This window comes from Petromyzon marinus, chromosome 1 (genome assembly GCF_048934315.1).
Source record: "Petromyzon marinus isolate PM22_M1 ecotype Great Lakes invasive population chromosome 1, UKy_Petmar_22M1.pri1.0, whole genome shotgun sequence".
Classification (NCBI taxonomy): domain Eukaryota; kingdom Metazoa; phylum Chordata; class Hyperoartia; order Petromyzontiformes; family Petromyzontidae; genus Petromyzon; species Petromyzon marinus.
Genome location: NC_133667.1, coordinates 18024903 through 18051223, shown reverse-complemented (window position 1 = coordinate 18051223; position 26321 = coordinate 18024903). Strand labels below are relative to the sequence as shown.

At 41.3% G+C, this 26321-nt stretch overlaps 1 protein-coding gene across 4 annotated transcripts in view; it reads left to right on the top strand.

The window, feature by feature from the left end:
• The first annotated feature begins 4031 nt into the window (after nt 1-4031).
• Nucleotides 4032-26321, top strand: part of TP53BP1 (tumor protein p53 binding protein 1) — an 82795-nt gene continuing 60505 nt past the window's right edge. For 2 of the 4 annotated variants that reach the window (XM_032962955.2, XM_032962698.2), the window contains exons 1-10: nt 4032-4173; nt 7746-7829; nt 11295-11476; nt 14544-14685; nt 15289-15394; nt 16552-16745; nt 19136-19256; nt 20177-20280; nt 20849-20965; nt 24078-24727. In XM_032962955.2, the coding sequence (XP_032818846.2) occupies nt 11303-11476; nt 14544-14685; nt 15289-15394; nt 16552-16745; nt 19136-19256; nt 20177-20280; nt 20849-20965; nt 24078-24727 (1608 nt within the window). In that variant the 5' untranslated portion in view covers nt 4032-4173; nt 7746-7829; nt 11295-11302. The remainder of the gene's footprint in view (nt 4174-7745; nt 7830-11294; nt 11477-14543; nt 14686-15288; nt 15395-16551; nt 16746-19135; nt 19257-20176; nt 20281-20848; nt 20966-24077; nt 24728-26321) is intronic. The other 2 variants (XM_032962866.2, XM_032962778.2) reach the window with 2 other exon arrangements.

Genomic DNA, 26321 nt, shown 5'->3' with positions numbered 1-26321 from the left:
CGATCACAACACAAGCGGTCGTCATCAGGAAAAGGGTGGTTAGCCTATAAAGGTTTAGAGATGGGCATAGCCCAAGTGTGTCAGCAGTACGGGCGGCGCAGCTAATGTTAATATAGGAGAAAAGCAACGCCAACGCACCAGGTCTACACCAATCAAAGGGCCGTCAGACAATCATTGCACCTGTGTCACAGACACAATTTCAACCGACAAGATGGTTATAAACTCAGCAATCATTGGAAATATGTCATCAACCACTTTGGGTAATGACTTAATTTGTGTTTTCTTGTCAACCTCCACCATCAGCAGTGTGTGTATGTGGAGCGAGGTGCAATGATTGCCTGGCGGCCCTTTGATTGGTGTAGACCTGCTGCGTAGGCGTTGCTTTCTCCTACATTAACATTAGCTGCCCCGCTCATACTGCTTAGCTAATTCATTATCCCCATTGTCAAACCCAAGAAATCTAAGACGCCAAACTAATCGCCTTTTAAATATCCTTAGAACAAGAATTTGAAAAGGTGCAAAAGCCTTTTGCCATTGCAGTATCAATGTTTCAGAACAATCTTGTTTCTGCCATTAACATCATAAATCTTCCCTCAAATAATATCCTGATGCAGAAGATTAGTGCTGGATACAGCCACATTTGAAAATGTGATTTGTAAATTTTATCGTCACTTGTGTATCGATAGTTACATTTTAATGTGCTATTTTATTGAGGAATTGTATGTTGTCTTGGTGTGGTCTGGGACTGTTTTTATTGTTCATTTGCTGCCTTGCATAAGCTTGCATTTAGTAAAAAAAACGGTCTCACACACTATCCAACCAGATTTGAACGTATATGAAATTAGCTGCGTGTTTTATGTTGTCGATCCAAAAGACAGAAGCAGTAGAAAATCGACAAAATAATGAAATGCAGCAAAAATATATTTTTAATAGAGGAACATGTTTGATACCTCTTCATTTGATTATTTCATATGTTGTTGATGATTGATACATTAAAAAAGTTATTGAAAATGTTGCCGATAATTGAGGATATACTAAATATGTATGATATTCAAAATATGTTGCTGAAAATCAAACGTAAAAATGTTTATATAGCAACAAATATCATGCCATAGGGTTCACAGCACTGCGCATTTATGACTGCACCACCGCTCTCCACATACACACATTTGTTTTTTGTGGTTCGAATATTGCCTTGTTGTTTAAGGGACCGTCCATAAATGACGTCACGCACTTAGGGGGGGGGTCAGACATTTGTGACGATGTGTGACGAAAGGGGGGGGGGGGGGGTTGAGAAATGTGACGTCACATCAAAATGCGCAACTTTAAATAAATATAGACAACACGTTCTACTTAATTAAATCGACTTTTTAATAAATGTTTTATCCTACAACATCAGAGTGCAGCGCCACATTAAATACACCATACAATGACAATACTTTAAAGCGATTTGAAGCATGTTTTATATATATTTGGGGGGGGGGGGCAGAACTTTGTGACGTTATATTTGATGGGGGGTCTGACTTTTTTGTGACGCCGTGTGACTCGGGGGGGGGGGGGGGGGGTCAAAAATCGTCCAAAATCGCGTGACGTCATTTATGGACGGCCCCTTATTTCCCGATTAAGATATTTGGCAGGTTGCAGACTGTGCAGAATGTGGCAGCAAGGATGCTTACTCCCACCCCGTTGTCAGAATAAATGTATCCTCTTCTATCATCATTGCAGTGGCTCCCTCTAGATAATGTTACTCATATTTAAGCATAATTCGTGATGACATTTTAAAACCATGTTTTTCAATGTTATAACAGTGTAGTGACGTATATAGGGTCACTATGGCGACCAGCGCCAGTTACTGATAGAGAACTGGAGTGTAATTAGCCCTCTCTGCCAGCAGGATGTGCTAAGCCATGGTAAATGGTCCCTAAGGAGCATGGTTCTAGCGACGGGCAGAGAGAGCATGTGAGGATGTAGCAGCCCGATTGGCTGGTAAGGGGCACGTGACAGGACAGGGTAAGGATGTGGGCCTAAGGTGACAGAAGGGACATGTGATGTAAGGCCCAGAGTCTTCTAGTGAGTTCTAGAAGGGGGCGTGGCCGAGGGGGAGCCAGGCCACGTTGAGGGGCATAAAAGGGAGGCCCCGAGGTGCGATCCAGGCTATGTACTGGAATGGAACCCGCCGTGCTACGTCTCTTCGGTCTTCACGCTCGTGCATCATGGGTCAGGCAGTGTGTTAACTGACCTGACCCGGTGGTTACCGCTATATAGTTATCCCGTTGTTACGTTTATGTACTTACCCCGTTGTGGTCATAGAATAAACGTGTTGCCTCCTAAGCCAAGTGTGTCTCTCAAGGGAACCCACTACAATAGTTTTCGTCATTTAATAGTATTACCGTATGCTCTGAGCCACGAAGCACTCACCAGTTTAAAAAAAACACATGCATCTGCCCACCGACATGTTTACTCCGCCTTGGTCTCTCTCTGCCTTATTTTCGTGTGTTTTTGTGATCATGTTACACCCATTTCTGGGAAAAGGCCTGCAAATGGTAGTGTTGGAAATGTGATCAAAGTGTCAAGAACAAGTAGCAATTTGTATGTTTAGATGCAAGTGATAAGGCTGGTCGAGGTGGGTGAATGTCAGGATGTGGGTCGTGAGCGTCAGGTAGATGCACAAAATTATATATTTTATTACAAAAAATATATAGATTTGTTTTAATTTATAAAATAATGTTTACCATCTATATCATTATGAGCGCTGTTACCGATACCCCAAAGGATGCTCTCATATTGTTCATATGTCAGAAATAACGCCATCAGGAACGCATCCCCATGTGTACAACGGTACAATGCCCCCTTTTTGGTGCCGATCTGATTAAGCGCTCAACTTCTCCACGAACGCATCTGGGGCCGTCCATAAATGACGTCACTCACCTGGGGGGCGGGGTCAAATATTTGTGACGATGTGTTACGAGGGGGGGAGGGTTTGAGACATGTGACGTCACATCAAAATGCGCAACTTTAAACAAATATAGACAACACGTTCTACTTAAATTTTGATTTAAAGCTTTCGTGACTGCAGTAATTCATATTCTTAGCTCTTTCGGTAAAGTCACGTTGAAGGGAAACAATAAAATAATAAAATATATATAAAACAATAACAATTCTCACGACGTTTCGACCATAACACAAACGGTCGTCATCAGGTGTGTCGGTTTGCATAAATTTATTTATTTTTAAACGGTGTCAAATCGCTGCACGTGGCGCTGACGTTTTTTTTTATAAATAAATACACCGTTTAAAAATAAATAAATGTATGCAAACCGACACACCTGATGACGACCGTTTGTGTTATGGTCGAAACGTCGTGAGAATTTTTATTGTTTTATATATATTATTATTTTATTGTTTCCCTTCAACGTGACTTTACCGAAAGAGCTAAGAATACGTTCTACTTAAATAAATAGACTTATTAATACATGTTTTCTCCTACAACATCAGAGTGCAGCGCCACATTAAATACGCACTACAATGAAAATAGTTTAAAGCGATTTGAAGCATATTTTATTATTTGGGGGGGGGCAGAGCTTTGTGACGTCATATTTGAGGGGGGGTCTGACTTTTTATGACGCCGTGTGACGATTGTGGGGGGGGTAAAAAAAATCGCGTGACGTCATTTATGAACGGCCCCTCTTGAGCGCTGAGAGAGGTCTCGCCCGTGAGCCGCAAGTGCGAGGCGGGGCGCTTTAATAGAGCCACGCCCCTCTGCCGGAGGTGGGGGGGGGCTCGCACAGCACGTGACCGAACCCCCGGCCCGTCGCCATGACCACCGCAGGAGATGGCCACGTGTGAGCAGCGGCCCGAGTTGATTGGCGTTGCGCGACCCCCCCCCCCGCAGCGTCATTGGGCGGGAACCTTCGCCGCATCTCCCCCCCGTTGACCCAATATAAACCGCTGCGATTGGTTTCGTGGAAGACCGCGCGCCAGTCTCAACCAATGAAAAGCCGACGCTTGAGAGTTTTGCCCAATCGCAGTCGTCGTGACCTCGAGGAGCGAGTGGCGTTGTCTTGGGGAGAGGGGGGGGGCGGTGGCGAGCCGAGCCGAGCCGCATTGCATGGCGACTGCACGCACGAATCGCCGCAAACGTAACATGCCAGGCAGCCGGCGATAAAAGGCGCGGTAAGGCGACCGAGGCGGCGCACCGCGTCCGTTTAATCGTCCGTGTCTTTCGACGTGAGCCGGAGCGCGTGCGTAAATCCGACGCCGGGGTGGTGGTGGGTGGGTGGGGGTGGGGATGCGGTGCGCGCAGCCTCGCTCCGCGTGGGAGGCTCGGCGCCTCAGTAGTTAGCGCCTATTGTGAGGCAATATTGCGAGGCAAGGCGGTGGCGGACGAGGTGCCGAGCGGCGGAAGCATCGCCAGACGCGGGCATCAGAGCTCGCCAAGGCAGCCGGCGAGGGGGTGGGCAAGCCTGCCCCCCCCTTAGCCAGTTCACGGAGCAATGTGTGCGCGATGCCGCTGCTGACAGCGTGAATGCTAATGCATGTACAGTGTGCAGCCTTAGTGTATGCGTCTGCTTGCTAATTGTGTGCTCGTTGTTAGCGCGTACGTATGCAGCGCTAACAGGGTGACGGCAAGATTTTAATTAACACGTCCTTTCCACCGTTCGTGATAATAAATGACGTCACGCACCTAGGGGGTGGGGGGGGGTCAGACATTTTTGACGAGGGGGGTTGGGTTTGAGAAATGTGACGTCACATCAAAATGCGCAACTTTAAGTAAATATAGACAACACGTTCCACTTAATTAAATGGACTTTTTAATGTTTTGTCCTACAACATCAGAGCGCAGCGACGCATTAAAAATGACAATAGTTTAAAGCGATTTGAAGCATGTTTGATTTTTTGCGGGGGGTGGGGCTGAGCTTTGTGACGTCATCTGAGGAGGGGTCTGACTTTTTGTGACGCCGTGTGACGAATGGGGGGGGGGCGGTCAAAAATCCTCAAAAATCGCGTGACGTCATTTATGGACGGCCCCTAAGATGCAAGTGATAAGGCTGGTCGAGGTGGATGAACGTCAGATGGATGTGTGTCGTGAGCGTCAGGTAGATGCACAAAATTCTATATTTTATTACAACCTGGGCTCCAGGCGAGGCGCTTCGTGCAAATAGTGGAGCACTGAAGCCAAGCAGTGATCTCGCCACCTTAAAAAAATATATAACATTCGGCCTTACTTTAGGATGCACTTCATAGCAGTCGTCGGGTGATATGTAAAAGCATTTTCACGCCAGGCTTCAGAGAATCCACTTTCAGCCTTGACATCCTGACCTCGTCTGAGACGCCGCGGCCGCTGCCAAAATAACGCAGCGGGGTCATTGCAAATATTCAGCTGCCAATGCTGTTCATGTACAGGCCATACACGAAAGGCACGTCATCTTAGACGCTTCCAGAAGCATTGAGGGTTAATTAAAAAAAACAGCAATACCAAACAAAATGTATATGCATTAATGTGATTTGTACATTATTGGAATAACACATTTGGCCACAGCGTTTAGATAAAACGGCATGGTAAGAGGGCGGGAGGCGTGTATTTTGTCTCCTTTGTTCAGTGGTGTGGTCGCAATTATACTTGCGAGTATAAGATGATAGGTTTATTATTTAAGGCCAGGGGTTGTGGCCTTGGAGATTTTTTTTGCGTCTTATAACTACCTTGAGGCTGCACGCTGGGGATTAAAGGTGAAGTCTAAAAAGCTAAGTTCATGGCAGTAATGAAAAGGGGGTGGTCACCTTTACAGTTAAGATGTCAAATGTACGGCGCAAAATATATTGGAATTGTGATGAGGCGGCCAAAAGATTTGTTGCGTTTATCATAAACCTAGAATACACTTCTATAGGGAGTGGGGTTTTAATGGACAGCTTAAACCAGCTCTAAGAACAGACAGGTTCACTTTCGTCGCAAGTTGTTACCCTTTGTTGGTGCTTGTGAAGGTTGACATGAATGTCAGGATAGGGTAAACTGTGTCAAAGTGTGGAATAACATGTTGCAGCAGAGGATAGTAACTGCAATCAAGGATGTTGAGATGATTGTTGAACTTGTTGCATAGTGTAGTACAATAGTCATCCAATGTGTTTAATGTTTCTTTAACTTTATTATGTAATTGCACTAATTATTCGAGAGAAAAAAAACCTGACTGAGCCGACTTACTTGAGTGGAATTTATTAAATATTGATTTAAAGCTTTCGTGACTGCAGTAATTCATATTCTTAGCTCTTTCGGTAAAGTCACGTTGAAGGGAAACAATAAAATAATAAAATGTATATAAAACAATAAAAATTCTCACGACGTTTCGACCATAACACAAACGGTCGTCATCAGGTGTGTCGGTTTGCATTAATTTATTTAGTTTTAAACGGAGCATTTATTTATTTATAAAAAAACGTCAGCGCCACGCGCAGCGATTTGACAGTTTATTTAGAAGGACGAGTCCATCTATGTTCTGAAAAGAGGAGGGGGGAGACAGCATACATTAATTTTTCATCTCCCCCCTCTTTTCAGAACATAGATGGACTAGTCCTTCTAAATAAACTGTCAAATCGCTGCGCGTGGCGCTGACGTTTTTTTAAAATAAATAAATGCACCGTTTACAAATAAATAAATTAATGCAAACCGACACACCTGATGACGACCGTTTGTGTTATGGTCGAAACGTCGTGAGAATTTTTATTGTTTTATATATTTTTTATTATTTTATTGTTTCCCTTCAACGTGGCTTTGCCGAAAGAGCTAAGAATACGTTTTATTCATTTATTAAATCTGAAACTTGCAAGTGAAAAGCATCCATTCGTGTGCAATTTGTAAGGCCGCGGTGACACAGACCTATTTGATTTTAAGGTTATGATACCTTGTCCATCATGACGTCCTTTTTACTTTGATGTCTCAACAGCGTTACGGAGATCACGTGACGTGAGGATTCTGCCATTGTAGTGAGGGTTGTAAGTTGACGCCGAGGAGGGGGGAGGAGGCGCCTCGACCCCCCATGTCGAGTGACGTCAACCGCTAATTATTATAAATTGGGGGGGGGGGGGGGGTGTCCATTTGGAGGACATCACCTTATAATGATTATTAATGAGGGGTGGGGGGGGGGGCTGTTCGATGTGGAGTGACGTCACCTGCTCACGATTATTAATGAGGTTGAAGGGTGCGCCATGTGGAGTGACTTCACCTGCTCATTATTAATGAGGGGGGAGGGTGCTCCATGTGGAGTGCCGTCACCTGCTCATTATTAATGAGGGGGGGGGGAATACTCCATATTCAGTGACGTCACCCACTCATGATTATGAATGGAAGGGTGGGGGGGTGTCCGTTTGGAGGACGTCACCTGCTCATGAATATTAATGAGGGGGGATGGTCGCTGTGGAGTGACGTCACAAGCTTGAAGGACATTCCTGGGTGATTATAGTAGGTATTCCCTCGCCCCTTGCTTACGTTGCTGGAGTGACATCACGCAATCTGCGTGGCAGCCAATGATCAGATGAAAATATTCTCAGTTTTGTCCTTTCTAATTTGTGAATTTTAAGTGTAGAAGATGAAGTGAGATGACCTAGTGCCTTGCTTGGGCATGGGTTTAATTAGGCTTTAGTTTTATTTACCGTGCAGCAGGCAGAATAAGTAAAAATGTCAGTCTTATAATGTATAAATTAAAAAAATGTGTGTTTTACATTGTTTGCTTCTGGATGTCATTGTCTTTTTGCAGGCGGACACACGCATACTAGTGGAGGCACAACAGCAAAGTCATCTTCAAAGTGCATCTGACAAGTTTTGCCGTTCACAATTTTAGGTCAGTTTAAAATATCCTATTAAATTACACTTTTACTTTTATTTGTGAAACAATACTGAATGAAGTGCATGTGGCACACTATCTATTCAGGTATCAGAGTTACAAAATATCTCAACGGAGATAGTGAAAGGCTTCCCTGGTTAGGTCATTCTCGTTTATTCCTTTTCATCTGCAGATTATGGTGAAAATATCAGTATACACAGTGACGTACTTAAGATTAGAGTGGGACTGCAATTATTTAAAATTATTTAAACTTTTATCATTAAAATACATTTGTAAATGTAATACTACAAAGAAAAACCTCCAATCTGTGAATATGTGGTGGTCAGCTGATAATTCTAAGTGGAATCTAAGTAAAGAATTAGTTATTTAATTGGCTTTAATGTTTTTCAAGAAGATCTTTAAGGTGTCAGCTACCTTGTAGAGTCAGTGGTGGGGCAATGTTTGGCCTCTTTAACCGAAGTATTAGTAGTAGTGTTGCAACCGATAATTTACCATTTTTTCATTAAGTTATCCTGCCCCTTGAAGTGCAACATAAATAGTGGGATGAAGACTTTGTCGGAGAGGTGTTATAATGGTGGTTGAATGAACAACTAACTGCACAATGCAGCATATAATATTTTCCCACAATATACAACGACAAGGTTGGCCATAGACTTGCTATATATGACGAAAAAAATATCAGATGGAAAATTGTGTGCAGTGTGGAAAGAAATACGATGAATAACACATGCAAAATTGAATTTCTAGATGGTCAAATGGCTTGATTGTTTCAATAAGATCAGTCCTCCCATCATGTCTTCCATGTTACATGACATCACCATAATACGACACAGCCTTGTTTTAGATCATCTACCAGAAAGGGTGAACGTTTTATCCAGCAGCAGGACAATGAGGCAACTATATACCGTAACGATTTCATAATTTGTAACACTTTCTCTTATGGCTATATACAAGACTTAAGCTTTTTGGCAGTCTATAAATCACATTTTGCATGTATAATTACTCATTATTTTCAGCTTGAATGCACTTATATGATGAGTTTACCATTATTTACAGAAAGTCTTCAACTTGGTTTATTGTTGCACATTGTCCCCACAGTGATGAGTAAGGAATTGATCACTAAAAGGGCCTTGATATATAAGGCAGCAGAAGACAATAATGGCTATATGGGAGACCCTTGAATATCGCAGGTTTATCATTCATTGTTTTGACCTTTCCAAATTAGGTATCATGGGGATTAGTTTTGGCCTTTCGCGGGTATATACTGTACATGTAAGTACCGTATCATTGGCTAAAACCGTGGTGCGGGGTGGCCGAGGAATGCGAGGAAGTGACGCCTCAACTTTTGTCGTGCAAGCATCTTGCGGACAGAGACCCCCCCCCATGGCCTATAAGTGCTGTTAGCAAGCACCTATGAAGGCCGGCACAGCACACGAGGGGGTGGGTAGCCAGCACCACGCCTAGCCGCTTTTGTCTCCCTTGTGTCGACATTTACACATTGCACTAGGTAGTCATTTAAGGCTGAGTCGACCTAGGAGAGGCCCCCCGTGACTGGTTCAGATAATCATCACTGGTGTTGGCCATGAGGGGAAATCGAACTTGGATCACTGAGTTCGTAGCACGGCACGCTAACTGCTACACCACCGCTCCTCGAAGCATCTCGTGGACAAAGATCCCCTGTATAGGCTTAGACTGTTGGGGCAAGTGTTGTTAGCGAGCACCTATGACGGCCGGCACAGCACACGAGGGGGTGGGTAGCCAGCACCATACTTGGCCACCTTTATCTCCCCAGTGCTGGTGTTTACACATTGCACCAGGTACTTATTTGAAGCTGAGTCCATCTAGGGGAGTCCCTGGACTGGTTTTAAATAATCATCACTGGTGTTGGACGTGAGCGTGAATCGAACTCCGGTTGCCGGTTTCATATTGCAGCGCCCTCACCTTTGCACTACCGCTCCCGACTATCAGACAAACACGCACACACCCACTTTGGATCATCATCCGTAAGTACAGTATTTATTCAGTATTTATACTATTGTCTAGGAATGTTTTTTGTAATGGGATGGTGAGCGATTGAGCCCATGTGATAATGACCAATACAAAATACTTTAATAAAAATGTGATTAGCCTGCATTTTACCGTGATTAGTAGTATTGATGTTTCCATGACCCTTCATATATTTAATAAGTTATTAGTACAGGGTTTTCCAAACTCCAGTCCTCGCAACCATCCATGCAACCATCCACGCTACATCTTTCCGCGTTTACCAATTTACTGCTCAGATTTATATACAAATTAACTTGTTCCACACTGCACACATCCCGTGATTGTTAAACACTCTAAGCAATTAACGCTGTCTGTTAATAGATCCGATTGAAATCTCGATGCGTGAGCATATACGTGTTCCGTGTGGGTGTACACGTGTTACACATGACACAGACTGCATTAATTGTGTAGCGCATCAAATGGGATGTGTTTTACTATTTTGTACATTTTGTATTATTTTACCATTTAAGACCCACCCACTTAGCTATATAGCTTTTTTTTTAGAAGTGACCTGGCCACAAATGATAGCTCAACGAAGTGGCTTAACATGTGGAAATTTATAGCAGCCAAAAGCTCTAAACGCATGTATCTAAATGTGGAGAGAAAAACAGGGGGACCCGGAGAAAAATCCATGCAACCACGGGAAGAACATGAAAGCTCCAAATATATAGGCATCGTGAACCCACAGCCTCCTTCATGCCAGGCGACAGAATTAACACCTCGCCACTGGGAGCATTCAGACGGGAATCAGTTAATTGGTATTTGAATAGGAAGTAAATTGGTAGCCGCAGAAATGTTGTGTGGTGGATCACGAGGACTGGAGTTTGGAAAACCCTGTATAAGTGCATTCCATCTGAATTCTGCTCACATCTTTAGAAAACTTGTACATGACGTCGGCAGGGGTTGGATTTCGTCGCATGCACTTTTGACCTTCGAGAGTAAAAGATGGTGATTGTTGCTATTATTCATAATAAAGGTTTTTTTGGGGTTAGATCACGTAAATATAAATGTGTCATTAACTCACCAACACCCGACACAGCCAATCAGTCAGGTTTGTCATATGAACAAAACGTGCCAATTATTTACTGCTTCAGCACACCGGTGTGTTGGAGAGTAAAAGCACAATATTTACAACATTGGATGGGAGAGTAAACCCACAACATTTACATATTCCAAAAACACTTGTATGTTTAGCCAGATATTTACCTTGGCTTGCAATATTACAATGTAATGCACTTACCATTATAGTATCGAGGATTGGTGCTACTAAACCAATAGTATAGTGAATCCGTATTTTTTCTGGAATATATTTCATTTGCTTTTCTTTCGAATGATTTGCGTTTATAAATATCTATGATAGGGGTTTATACGAAACATGTAGCACTCCCTGTCATCTGCTCGGCTTGTTGGCTGCAGGGGACGGCATGGATCAAAGTGGGAACCCGGCCGACGATGAATTTTCTGAGAAGGACGCGCCATGTCTTATTGTGGAAGACTCGCAGGAGATGCTAACATCAGGCGAGGCTGCATCTAGCTACCAAACACTCATAACGCACAAGCTTACAGCTCTACGAGAACAGCCAGTCAGCCCTGAACTGGTGACTATTATTTGGACTCCTGCACACAATAAATGCTTTTGACTTTACGTTCTGTTTGATGTCAACTGGTGCTATGTAGTGTATTTTAATGTGCTGATATATATTCTTTCCAGTGGAATTTTGGGTTATGCTGAATGCATTGTGTGTTTAATATGTGAACTTGACCTTAAATATTGTCCAGCTGCCTTGTAATGTGTAGAGCATAAGTGATGTTATTCATAAATATGAAAATAAAATGGCTGCCCGCTGACGTCTCATTTAAGTTAATTGCTGCCTTGAACTTTTGATATGAATACTAATGAAAAGTTATTAATTGTAACTCCCTTTATCTGTGTTATCTACAAAATAGCTTTGTAATGCGGTCACTTACATATTCAGAAGTTGGGAAAGGATTCATTTTTTTTGCTGTAAAAGATATATACCACATTTACATATGTAGGGCCTTTCATTTAGTATGTTTGCATGGAGGGGGAGTGGGGGTAACCAAAATGCGTACACTGGCGTATGGGGGAGTCTACTGACAATGTACGTACGCATAGGAAATGGGGGGGGAGGGGGTGAAACCTCGATAATAATTTGTCTACATTGGCCTTCAAATGAGTTAGATAGTCCGGGGGTGGACTATATCTGTTTGCTTAAACACGTGAATACAGGTAGGAACAACAGGTTCCACATTGCCCACCAGGGATTATTTGTCTGTCGTGCATATCCGGAATTCCATCCGCATAATTTGACTGCCATCTAGCGGGTAATGACAGTATTGTGCTCTATAACAGTCAAGTACGACTGATGATTGAGCACATAGGTACATCAACAAACACTTGTATCAGTGACTTCAAACTTTCGTTGACTGCAGGAATTCATATTCGTTGGTTCTTTCGGTAAAGTCACGTAGATGGAATTTTTCTTTTAATATAGATACGAACCAAAAACTCATACGACGTTTCGATCGCAACACAAGCGGTCGTCATCATCTACGTGACTTTACTGAAAGAACCAAAGAATATGAATTCCTGCAGTCAACTAAAGTTTGAAGTCACTGATACAAGTGTTTGTTGATGTACGTATGTGCTCAATCATCAGTCGTACTTGACTGTTATAGAACACAATAATGTCATTACCCGCTAGATGGCAGTCAAATTATGCGGATGGAATTCCGGATATGCACGACAGACAGACAAATAATCCCTGGTGGGCAGTGTGGAACCTGTTGTTCCTACCTGTAAAAGTACGCATTTGTACAGGGAGGGGGGGGGTGGGATCAAGTTTTGACAGATTTTTGCTTACGTACTAATTGGATGGCCCCTAACCCTGGTATAAATATGTAATGTCATCAAGGAGTGGAAGTTCTTTGCTTTACTTTTTTTCTATGTAGGCAGTGCATAAAACACAAGCAAACATAGTGTGGTAAATTCTCCCAAGGAGGCACTGCATATTGGCCGTGTATAGTGTAGATACTGCAATTAGAATAGACACCTCGTGAGCTCCCCCCAAGTCATATATGCAATTATTGGACGTCACACAAGCAAGTCATGGGATTTCCTCGAGTGTCCACTAATATCGACCTTTAAATGTTTTTTTTCATTGCTTGCCAAATGTCACCTTCAGTGATAATCCGGATAGATAAACAATAACAACATTTTAATTTGTAATGTGCCCATAATGTAACAAACGGCTCGGAGTGCAGAAATACAAAGCAGAAAATGGGAGCGACCCAGCAAAGGTGGGGTAAAATTAAGCAATTCATGGGAAAATGTCAATGTTTCAGAGAGAGATGGTTCCAGACAGAGTTTCTGGTAAAGGGAGTCTGAGGGTGGGGGCTTAGTAGCTAATATAACGACCACCAATGGTGGAATAATGGATTTTGGGAGCAAGGAGGCCATAATCCATGGAGTGGAAGGAACGTGGTGGGATGTATGGGTGAGAAGCAGAGGTATAGAGGAGCAAGGCTGTGGGTGAATTTTAATGTGAGGACAAGAATCATGTAGGCCACACGCTTGTGGATGAGAAGGCAGTGAAGTGAGGCCTGGACTTCTGTCATGGGAAAGCAGCATTTGGTTTGGAAAAGGTGAAGTGACATGTCAGTCCTGGTGGTCAAGTGACTAGTCCTTGTTTTTTGCTGCTCATACCTGTATTTAATATTTGTAGTCTTTGTGCAGGTTTCTACTATTACAGAAAATCAATATTGAAAACGTATTTCATTGCAACTTGAATGATTGTTAGAAAGTTACTGGAGAATAATATTAAGTTGAGAATAGGTTTTCCCCTTTTTTCTGGCAACAAACAGGTGTTAAAATCTTAGAACACCAAACTGAAACCTTTTACAAGGAATCATGTCTACATTAACCACAATATTTGTGGTCAGAATGCAAACAAAAATACTCTGATAATGTGCATTATCTTTCAAACTGATTGGTCCACACCAGAGATAGCTTTCTTGTAAGCCACAAGTTCGTGTGGTTAATGCAGACAGTATTCCTTCAGTAAGAATTGTTTGGTGTTTTAACATCTTGACACCTGTTTTATTGCCAGAAAGGGTAAAACCTATTGTTATAACTTATATTTAGTTTAGACTAGGCTGCCCTGTGCTGCATAGTTGAATGTTGCATATTTGATTAAGCACATGTCAATAATACACCAATTATATTTAGAAGCCAGATTATTAAGATTGTATTTTTTTGCACGTGAATCCGAGTATAAAATAAAAAATGGAGGAAGAGGGACATTGGCACAAAAGAGGACAAAGAGAGCAGATAAATTGAAACACACTGACAAAGGGAGAAACAAAAATAGATTTAGAGATAAAAAACAGACGCATGCAGATTGGGAGAGGAGACAAAAGATAGGGAAATGGGAAATAATAGGGAGACAAAGACAGGGACAGTGAGAGCCAGAGGGAGATAGACTTGGTAATTTGTTAACATAATTTCAGTAAACATTGCGATTGTTTTTTTTTTAATGGTCCTAAAAAATAAGTTATGGTGGGTACAACCTCAACAATGAACTTCTCATGAATGTTAGTATTTTTGTTATGGAAATCAAAGCTTTAAGGTTGGATATTTTTCAGGCACTACTGTCCACACCTGGAAGGTCTGCACAGCAGAAGATAAGTACAGATGTGCTTGATGGAGCACAGAGACCAGACCCTGCACCCTCAGAATCGTGTAGCTTAGAATTAAACACTATGCCTCATATTCCTCATCTTAAAGGTAAGTCTGGACATATAAGCAGATTGCACCTTTGATAATAATAAGTAAATCAGTTTCTAAATATGTCATGAAATAACCTTGGTCTTCAGCCAAGAATTGTTTTTCGTCCAGTGTTTCTCAGCAGCATATTTTAAGCAGGTAAATATTGAAATGGGCTTGACTTTTCAAGTTCAATTATCGGTGTGGCCTTTTAAACAGATGCTGCTGAGTTTACCTGGTGTTATAGACAAGGGCTGTCTGTACACACTATGGGGATATTCAGCACAATATAGAAATTTTTTTTAAATAATCATACAGTCTTAGTGGATTGTGGTATTATATGCATGGGAATGTGTCCGCCATTCACACCATTTTACTTGCGTGACATTCTAAAGGGTCACGGGGGGACTTATTATGACCAATAAATCCAGGCATTTAAGTTATTGAATTATAACTTTGTTTAACTTTTTGAAATACAATTCCATCGGCCTATTTTACTTCTGGACATTCTAGACTTATTTTCCAGCAGCATTTGTTTAAGCTGACAAACTCTCTATGAGTTCAACTGTGAGTCTCAGCGGCAGAATGTGGCATTTTTAAACAACTGCCTTTGGGTTTGTGCAGATAAGCAGACATCTGTTGTTAAAGATGCCTTCGAGCAGCCTGCCACTGAGGTGGTGAAACCCAGCAGTGTCGAAGAGGCCTCGTATGCCAGCTCTACAAAGAAGAGGTACACATTTTAAGTGTATATTGCGCTGCTGTTAAACAGATTGTAGAATTTAAAATGTGAGATACATGATTCTTGAGAAAATTACACTCAGTTTAAAATGGGGATATCTAGAAATGTAAAGTTAGTGAAATATAAGCTAGTAATTGTTTTGTGTAGTATCTTTTCTACGAACAAGTATGGCCTTATTAAATATGTTTCCCAAAAGATCTAAATTAACTGAGGAAATTGTTTGCATCACAATAGTGGAGAACAATAATGAAGACCAGTTAATATTGAGCTGAGTATACTTTCCATATTTCAGCTGTTAGCTTATTCCATTGATGCAATATAAACAACTCAAAGCCAAACATATGCACTTAGGCAGTGGTGAAACAGTAGTGACTTGGTAAAAAAAAGAAATATGGATTAAAAGATACACTCATGACAAGAGGTAGGGGTGGATTATGGAGAGGTGAATGGTCGAGTAGTAATGGCCATGAAGGATGTTGATGATAAATGATACTTGATCTGCAGGTTGATTTGGAGCCAATAGATAACCTTTTACATGCTTAAGCGAGAAGCCTGGCTGGTTAATTTTGTATTTTCTTAATCTCAACATGAAAGCTCAACTGGAAGACATGTCCATAGTAAGAGAAAAGATGTGGGTCACAGTAAGGATTAATGAAGGTATTTACATTTGCCAGAGATGTTGCCTAGCTTGTGACATAACGTGAACATATTAGGCCTAGATTCAGGATGGCATTAAGGTTTCATTGAAAAGTTAAAGATTATAGTTTAAGATGAGTACACATTGTTATTCGTTTGAACCTTTCATTTTCATTGTGGTCAGTTTGAAGAAGTTTGAATATGAGACATAATGAAAGGATAGAGCCATAGTTTACACACATTTCTCTACAGGATGTCCAATCAGGTTTGTAATGGTTTATTTCGTATGTATGTTGAACTTGTTTGATACTGTACGTAGCCAACCATGCTAATCTGAGCTTGTGTCAATACCCACTTTTGTCTTTTTTCAAAAGTAAGAGCAAATTTAAGTGTTTTTATTTTTGTTCACTGAAAAATATAAGCCATATGCTGCCTTATGGGTTTATCTCGCATATGAAAAAAAGGGAAGGTAAACCGTTGTGGGGCTTGTGACTAATGTAATTTGTGTGCAGTAGCCTCCGGCCTACCCAGGTCTACCGCATGGCAGAGCGGACTGTGCATATGTTGTTGCATGGGGGACTGAGGCTGGAGCCGTCGGAGCACGCGCCTTCCACTGGCAACGTGTCGGGAGTAGTGGAGTTGACCATGGCGGGCGATGATGCAGAGAGGGTGGACGAGTCTTGCACACAGGAAGACATGTTTGAATGTAAGTAAAACATCAGTTTAACATGTAAGTAAAACATGTCAGTTCTCATGATTGAATACCGTAAGTTGTCTCAAGTACTGCATGCTTCATCAATGCACAGCCTTTGTGAAAGAACCTTTGTGATCCTGTGCATAATGCCACACCTCAGGTGTACACATACTTCATTTTGTATTTGCAGGTACACATTTACAGCAACAACTTTCATGTTTTATGTGTACAAATTGAAATAATTAGATTTCGAGATTTTGACACAATTTGAGATATACTGCACAGTCATACTAACTATTCTGATAAGTTATCCATGACCATTCTCATGTCCCTGGCAGTTTTGTGTGCATGCATATAACAACCATTCCTCAAAGTGCAGATTGGTTCCTCAAAGTGATGAAGGACACTTTGCCGAACTCCCTGTGTAACTTGTTTAGGGAGTGCAAAGGGCCGCCAAAGTAGTGTGCTTCTGTCGCAAATGTGTTCGTGCATGCATAAAATGTATGCACATTGTATGCATACGCGTGTGTTTTTACTTGACATTTGTAGTGAGTTAAATTGAGTCGCAGACGGACTCTTTGGAGGCAACACATTTATTGATACCAACACAAAGGGGTGACACTACCCCTTAACCAGATAACAACCTATGGTGGTGGACCACCAGGCTAAGGGGCCGTCCATAAATAACCTCACGCACCTGGGGGGGGGGGGTCAGTCATTTTTGACGATGTGTGACGAAGGAAGGGGGGTTTCAGAAATGTGACGTCACATCAAAATGCGCAACTTTAAATAAATATAGACAACACGTTCTACTTAATTAAATAGACTTAAATGTTTTCTCTTACAACATCAGAGTGCAGCGCCACATTAAATACGCACTACAATAACAATAGTTTAAAGCGATTTGAAGCATGTTTTATTTTTTTGCGGGGGGTGGGGCTGAGCTTTGTGACGTCATATTTGAGGGGGGGTCTGACTTTTTGTGACGCCGTGTGAGGAAGAGGGGGGGTCAAAAATCGTCCAAAATCGCGTGACGTCATTTATGGACGGCCCATAATTACACTAATCACACCGTAACTAGCTACAACGGACCGGACCACAGCTCGGGTCCAGGTCCACGTGTTGGAGAGTCTGTAGAACGTAGATTTTTTTCAGGATGAACAACAGCAGCCGGGCCCTCTCGGGGACCCGGCTTATATGCTCCGTGGTGCGGCTGGCTCCGCCCTTAGCCACGACCACCTTCGAGGAGCCTCGAGCAGGATCTCGACCCTGACACATGACCACCGCTAGCCCCCACCTGGGGGCCCTGTGTAGACTTTACCGGTCACGTGGCCTTGGGGGTCAACCAGAGTGCCATGGCCCTTAGTAACCCCATTCCCATGGCCGGCACTCTCACACCCTATCCTGTCGGGGTCGGCACTGCACGCAGAGCGTGGTGCCATCCAGCACTCCCAGTCAGTGCTCACCGAGCCCCTCTAGGGCCGGTACTGCACCCACATATACGTGGTGCCCGCGATGTGAATACATCGCACGCCGTGCCTCTCTAGGACCGGCATTACACAGTGACATCCGCGATTTCACTACAATTGTATTAAAATTGATGTAATATTATTTGTAAGGGTATAGTTATTTTAAAAAAATTCGATTGTCAATTAAGTGCTTTTTAAATTGTTGAGTTTTAAACCTAAGCTGGAATGTTCCAGCTCTGACATAAATAATGGTGTGGTGGCGTGGCATGCACAGACAATTAATGGCATGTACTAATTGTATGAATAACTTCATTATGAAACTTCTGTTATTTCTATGGAGTTGTGATTTTTTTGCTTTATAAGCTCTATTAAAAAAAATTCTAAGACATTCCACATATTATGTATAAATGTCACTATGCTTATAAACATTTATAAAACGATATATTTTTAAATGAAATGTATAGCTGTTGGGATAAGCATAATACAATATAATTTATCAAGGATAATCTTGATTTGAAGCTTTCGTGACTGCAGGAATCCATACGTGACTTGACCGAAAGAACCAAAGAGTATTATCAAGGATAGGTCATACATTTAATGTCTTGATATTTTAAGAACATATTTTAAATATATTGGTATTGGACTACTGAAATAATGTGACTTCATTTTGTGGAAAGTATTGAGCATTAGACCAAAATTCCTTCTCATTGCATTATTAAGCATATTTAAACAACTTAGATATGACACGGCATCTTAACATTTATCGTGATGCTTAAGAACGTATTGTAAAACATGTCCTTAACAATATGCTTGTGCGTATATTATTGATGTTAGTCATACATGACCAAACTTGCAAACATATTGCATTTGGTGCATCATTTATATAAGAACACAAATTGAAATACACTCATGTGTACCGCATGTTGCTGCCAGGTTCACAGATCCTTGAAAGTGAGGCCAAACCACTTTCTCCATGCTACACGCCCGTGGACTCCCTGAAAGTGCTTCACCTGTCTGGACACCAGCCCCTGGCCTCTGAGAGCCTGTCTACTGAGTAAGAACTGTATATACAAGGCTTTATTTCATGTTGTATATGTTTTGCTGTTAATGTTTGCTGGTAAGCAAAATCTAACTTTTTGTTTAGGTTTATATTGTGGGTTTTCAATAATGAGTAGTTTTAAGGGTATGATATTGTAATGGGATAGCGTGTGTATTTGTACCACTGCATTTTGCCAACTGCTGTAATTCACAATTAGCGAAACATAATTCCAGGCCAACTGTCACAACCGGAATACAGGAATACCTTGCATTTTCGTCTGGTTAGGGACCAGAGCATGGACGAATGTCAAAAATGGACGAATGTCAAAGCAGAGCCTTTATTTAGCTTGCAAATTTATTTTGGCCAGCGAAAACATACATGCAAATAACTACAGCAAATATAAAAAACGTACATCCAAATAGCTACAGTAACTATATAACACATGCTTGCGAAACCTAAATAAACAGAATAAAAGAAAAATAAACATAATAAATAAACAACTAAATAAATAAGCAAAACAAAGTAAGTAAATAAATGCTGCCTTCAAATATTTGTATTCTTGCATAAGTGGACGATGAATATATTGGTGATTTAGGGGGAATATAGATTCATAAAATAGGAAGGAGAAAATCAATCTCTTTTTGGAGGTGGGGACTTTGATGGAGATCTAACAGGGGCTGGGGCTGATGTTGATGGCTCGGAATCTGAAGGGTTAGGGGGAGGGATGACTGGCGATGGTTGTGGTGGTTGCTTCAGTACCAAAATATAATAATAGGGATTTTCTCCTTTTTTCTGGCGACAAAACTGAAACCTTTTGCAAGGAATCATGTTTACATTAACCACAATACTTTCCACGGAGAAGTGAAATTCTCGGAAGCTCTTTATTGCAGTGTTTCTGTGATTTCCATTGTGTTAATGTGAGATTTGCATTGCAGGTGCTCTGAGGACATGGTAGCTCCCTCTCCCAATGCCTACAGCTCCACACCTATCATTATACCATCCTCCCCAACAGCCCATGATTCTCAAGACAGCAGTCTGGGTAAGGACTTAATTTATATGTCATTGTTCTTGAATTTGGTATCTTGAAAAAAGCTCTAATTTTTGTTATTAAACAATGACAATATGGAAGAGGATCACTCTGTACTTTCAGTGCGTGGTTTGCTGCATTTATCAAATTTTCAAGACTGAAAACCTCTAATTACTACATACGAATACATTTATAGTGTCTGTTTACAAATGGTGACATGGTAAAAATACAGGATATTTACCTTCCCCCGCACCTCCAATTAGCACGGTTGGCTATGTATGGTGTGAAATAAATTCAACATACTTACAACATGGCAGTTGTATGGAAAACTGATTGAATAAGATGTAATTTGTACCAAGGTATAACAAAGTTTTAAAAAAGTATAACATTAAAGGTTTACACTGGATAATACATATCTGAATTAAAATAAATGTGTGATATGATGTCACTTGTCATACCCAACCTATTGTTGAACACTTAAAGTGAGCTCTATGCATGTGAAATGCAGCGCATTATTGGCTGTAGTAAATACAGGTGGTTGTAGGAATACAGGTGCAGTTTTGATCATGCCTTTTTGCAGATATGGAGGAGCCCATGGATGTTCTAGTTGCTACACCCCCTCACTGCAAGTCTGATGAGCCCATGGAGATGCAATCCCCAACCTGCACCACTCCTCTTCCGGCCGAAATTCCCAAATGTAAGCAGATATGTTGGTACATTTGATTTAAATATGTTTTGGGAAATGTATGGTATTCTGCTTTGGAATAAGTTTACAGCAAAGCTTATTTCCTTCAGAATATTTGGTGAAGTACACAGAAGCAATTGATACTTAACAAGGAAGATTGTTGTTTGAAACATTGATCAGGCACTTTTTTCCCTTTCATGGCAACTAACATTAATGTACCCAACCACCGCTAGAGATTCATTTGAACTTTCCTTCATAAATGCCAAGATTCTGAGGCAACACATTAACCCCACTAGAAATGTACGTTATCCAAAAACACTTTATTGGCTTTGGCTTCTATATCCTCAGAATAGATCACATATAATACATTGTTACCATTGACATTGTTTTTCTTTATCTTCACCAGAATACACCATTAATCACTTGTATATCACTTCCTTGATTTAATTAATCTAAAATACATATTTCTTCTCGCGAGTTCGCTATCTCCTGTTTACATTCTTTTTTCTAGCTCTGATGCCTCTCTAACATGCAGTGTTTTCGCACTGCATATCCATCCTCTCAAAGTACTGTCTCATCTGTTGTCTCACTGTAGCTCTGATTGTCTCATCAGATGCAATTTCCTATGTTTATCATTTGTTTCTTGTCTTTTAGTTCTGGTATCCCTTCACCTCTCTTTTGTTGTACATGGATTTTTAGATACTGTTATGCATACAAATAAAATATATTATTTGGTTCTAACTGCCCAGAAATCTAATTATAGTCAATATTTGGTATTCAACTGAGTTGTAAAAAGTGCTATTTGGGGAATCCCAAGTTTGCAGGGTGTCACATTGAGACTACTGATACCAGCTCAGCCTCAACACTAGGGACTAGGCAACACAGCTGGATCTACACTTCATTAATGCGGGACACCAGACTAGGATGAAGCAGTTTCTTTGTGAGATCTCGGAGCACATACAGGTGTAGGTAGAATTAGAAACTCGGACAATGCGGAAGTCATCCTGGGAACCAACTGATTTGGAAATGTTGGCTATAGTAACCATTTACAATCATGTATGGAAAGCATGGACCAGTAAGGTAATTATTCATAAAAATATTCAATCTATGGTATTGCTTTTATGTTATGTAATGTATTGTAATGAATAACAATCGTGTTGTATTCACTTAGACTTCGCTTAGCGCTTAACATGCGTTCCTGGAGAAGTGAGCTCGAATCATATCAGCACTCAAAGGGGTCATTATACCATTGTATATATATAGGAAGTAAACGTTTTATAAAGACTGGCAAGCGCTGCTTGGCTCAGAGCATTCGTCACTCTCATTAGGTGAGCGAATGTAAACAAAGATGGCGGGTGCATTGCCTCGGCACTGTGTTCTCGTAAATGCTTTTCATATTTTGGGATTTGCTTTTTTTTTGTAAAAAAAAATCTCCAGGACAAAGAACGATATAACGAATCGGCGTTCTATGGCGTAGCGCTAAGCGACATCTGTCTGTATTGTGTAATTCAAAGAGAAAATTGCGTGACCATGCCCAGAACCTGATTATGGAACTTCTGTTGGAAACGAAAATGGAACCGTATTATTTTGTATGCAGTAAAATCCCGGCTTGCCAGATCTCGTCTTTCGCTGCACCATTTCTGCATAAATAATAAATAAATAAAACCCCGCAGCATTCAGCACCAATTAGAGCGCACATGAGTTGCAGTGCACGCACATGTTTTGTAACTGCATGTCGCTCTGTGGCCTCGTCTTGCTTTCTGCTCCTCCGTGTCCTCTTTCATCATCTCACTTTACTTTCATCCTTTTTTGTCTTTTTTAAATTCATTTTCACGTTTTTATTCAATGTTTTTTTTTTTACTTATTGGAGGGCACCAACACACCTTAATGGTAGTACAGTGCAGTAGATTTTGATTTGCACTATAGACGTCTTTTATAGTCTAAATTAACATTACAATGTTTTAGACATTGTAAATATGTAACTTGAATTTTGAATGCTCTCTATGGTTTATAGGGCAATTTAAGTGTAGCATTGATTTTAATTATTTTTGTGGGTAGTCACACTTTTCAGCAAGCCGGACCAGTTCTCCCCCCTGTTAGTCCGGCTAGCCGAGGCTTTACTCGATATAGATTTCTCTAAATATTCTTTTCGGAAATTAGTCACCAAAGAGGTGCAAATGACATGACAGGTAAAACTACTGTGGCTGTGACTGGATGTGAATACTTTTGGTGCTTGATTGAAAATTATTAATCCACCCAGAGACATTTTCAGATTGACATTTGGCATCTTGTTAACTAGCTGTAAACGAATATATTTGCCTTAAATGCCCACTTCCAGAAGGAAGATGGCGTGTCTAGACTATTTTGGAGCTTCACGCCATTTATCAGCCATTTTGCTTGTGACTAGCAACAGTGAGCACATCATCCAAAGTATACATGATGGTACTAATGTGTGCGTTCATCTTGATGTTGCTTGCATGTCTTGGTCTAATAGTGTCTGCACAAATCATTTGGAGAGTGGTAAAAGGCCCTCTCCTCATCTGATGGGGCAACATAAAAAAAAAACATCGCGAATTCTATTTCACGCGACGTCCCAGTCAAAACACCAGATACATTTACAATATAGAGATGAATAAATAAATGCTCTTTGAGTGGACGTCAGCCCACATAGCCACAGAGCCACTTTGCAGCCTCCTCCAGCACTTGCACGGCAACCAGTGCGCCCGGCACTCCCTGATGCACTTTACAGCCAAAGTTGATGTGTGCCATGGTCTCCTGCTCCCTGCATTTACAGTGGGCTGTTATGTAGGCCCCATCGATGTTCGGAAGCAGCACACACTCCCTGGTCACTCCGGAAGCGGTTGAACGCCATTATAACGCAAGCATGCCATGACGCAGAGTAACCGGTGGATGTTGGCGCCCCATTACAAAGCTCTTGAGGTCCTTGGATGATTCAAGGGCATTTTTTTTTTATCTCCAAACCCATATCCTGAACCCCGTTCCTTGCATAGATAATTCAGTATTCATTCACAGTATCATTGACAATTCTGTATTATAGAGCTTTTTCCATATTTTAAGCTACTTGTATGATTAATATTAACAGAAGTTTGCCATTGTTTTACAGGCATACCTAATGTACAAGCCACAGCTGCACAGGCAGACAATGAGATTCAGCCTTCTGTTCCGTTGTCACCCAAGCCAGCATCTCAACCTGTTCAAGGGGTACTCAAGAATCCTGAGGAGGCACAAATCCAGAGAGAAGTGCAGACACAACATGTGACACAGGCTCAGCAGACATCACATGCACACCTGGCTACCCACGAGGCAGACACTCAACATTATGCACAACAATTGCAGACACAAAAAAATACCCAAGAGGCACAGACACATAACATGCCACAGTCTCAGCAGGTTACACAGGATGCACAAATGCTGAAGGTCTCTCAAGATGTACAATTATCACAAGAATTACAAGAGGCACCCCAAGATGAACAGGCTCAGCCACTACACACTGAGTCTCCTGAAGAGGGACTAACACACCTGAAGTCACAGACCAAACAGGCTTCTCAGCAGCCACAGACACACCCGATCACCCAAGAGGCACAAGAACACCACAAATCCCAGGAGGTGCAAACACACCAAGAGAAGACACAAGAACAAGAGAATACAAAGATACATCAGTCGCATAATGTAACTCAGGCGGCTCATATTCAGGAGAAACCATCCTCTCCAGTTGCCATCTGTATTCCTCCATCAGAACCCGAGTTCTCACATGTGAGTATAACATTGTGTTTATATATGTTGGAACTTTTATTATAGCAGTTGTATTATGTGATTGCATCATAACGAACTGTAATTCATAAAATTTTGGTTTGGCCAAATTTCTTCCAACATTTTTATTTGAAAAAGCCATCGTACAACATGCAGCCAACTCTACATTAAGTTTGCAATGATATCTCATATTCTGGCAGAATACAATTGATTTTATATAGTTGATATACTTAACATGTAGGCTTCACAGCCAATATGATACATAATGGTTTTTTTGGTTAGGCAACATGATGATTTGGCCAAAATTATATTGTATGACCCTCCACTGCTCATCATGGTCAAACAAATGAAATTGTCAAATGTGCAAGCATATATTGTGTCAATCATTGTATCAGCTCACCGGTTAGTTGAAAAACTATTTTGACTAGAATGTAACAATTAGATTTAACTTTTTGCTTGAAACTGTGGAAAACATCTTCAGGACAGAACCCTGAAATTCAAAATAATCATGTCAACTGACCCAAATTATGAAGTTCGTTCGCTTCTTAATCCGCTTGTCCTGGTGAGGGTCACAGCAGTGCCTCCCTCCATAATGTTGTTTAATTTCAATTTCTGGTTCTGATATTCAATTTCCTGTACACGTGAACTTCTCTTCCTGCAAACGTCATGAAGTCATGGCACCATTGGTTATAATCGAGACATTCCACATTGCATGATTTTTCTATTGGTATCTCATATTGACACCTGAATTAACAGGTTGGAATTTGAAGGAAAAAGATGGGTGTGAAATGTTTGTTGTAAAAAGTTACGTGTCCGAAATTTACTTGCCAAATGCATTACTCCCGTAAGCTTATAAGCCCCATTGTTTTTAATTCTGAATAATGAATGTGTGAAAAGTAGTGTGTACAGGAGACCCTTGAATATACCGGGGGTTACATTCTTGGAAAGTTCCACGAAAGCCACGACCGCTGTATGATGAGGTTAGGTACAAGGCAACAAAAAATAGACACATTACAACTGAAATAAGTACTATACTGTATGCCAAAAAAAATAAAACTTAATATTCGAAATAATTTATACATGTAAAAATCCGAGACAAGAAACATTTCTAGACAATAAATAGTACAAATACTCAATAAATACTGTACTTACTGGTGATGATCATGATGATCCAAGTCAGGTGTGTATGTGTGTGTTTGTGCGCAAGTGGAAAGCGGTAGTGTTATTGTTAGCGTGCTGCGCTACGAACCGGCGACCTGAGTTCCATTCCCGCTCATGCCCAACACCAGTGGTGATTATCTGAATCGGTCCTGGGCCTCCCCTCGGTCGACTCGTACTCAAATGAGTACCTGGTGCAATGTGGAAACATCGCCACTGGGGAGACAAAGGCGGCCGGGAGTTGTGCTGACCACCCACCCCCTTATGTGCTGTGCCGGCCTTCATAGGTGATCGCTAACAGCACAGTCTGTTAAGGCTACACTGGGAATCATTGTCTTTGCCTGTGAGGATGCTTGTACGGCTAAGGTAGAGGTGCCAATCCATGTCTTTACCCACAGTTAAAATTTTAATATCGATGTAAATGACCTGAAAGTTTTAG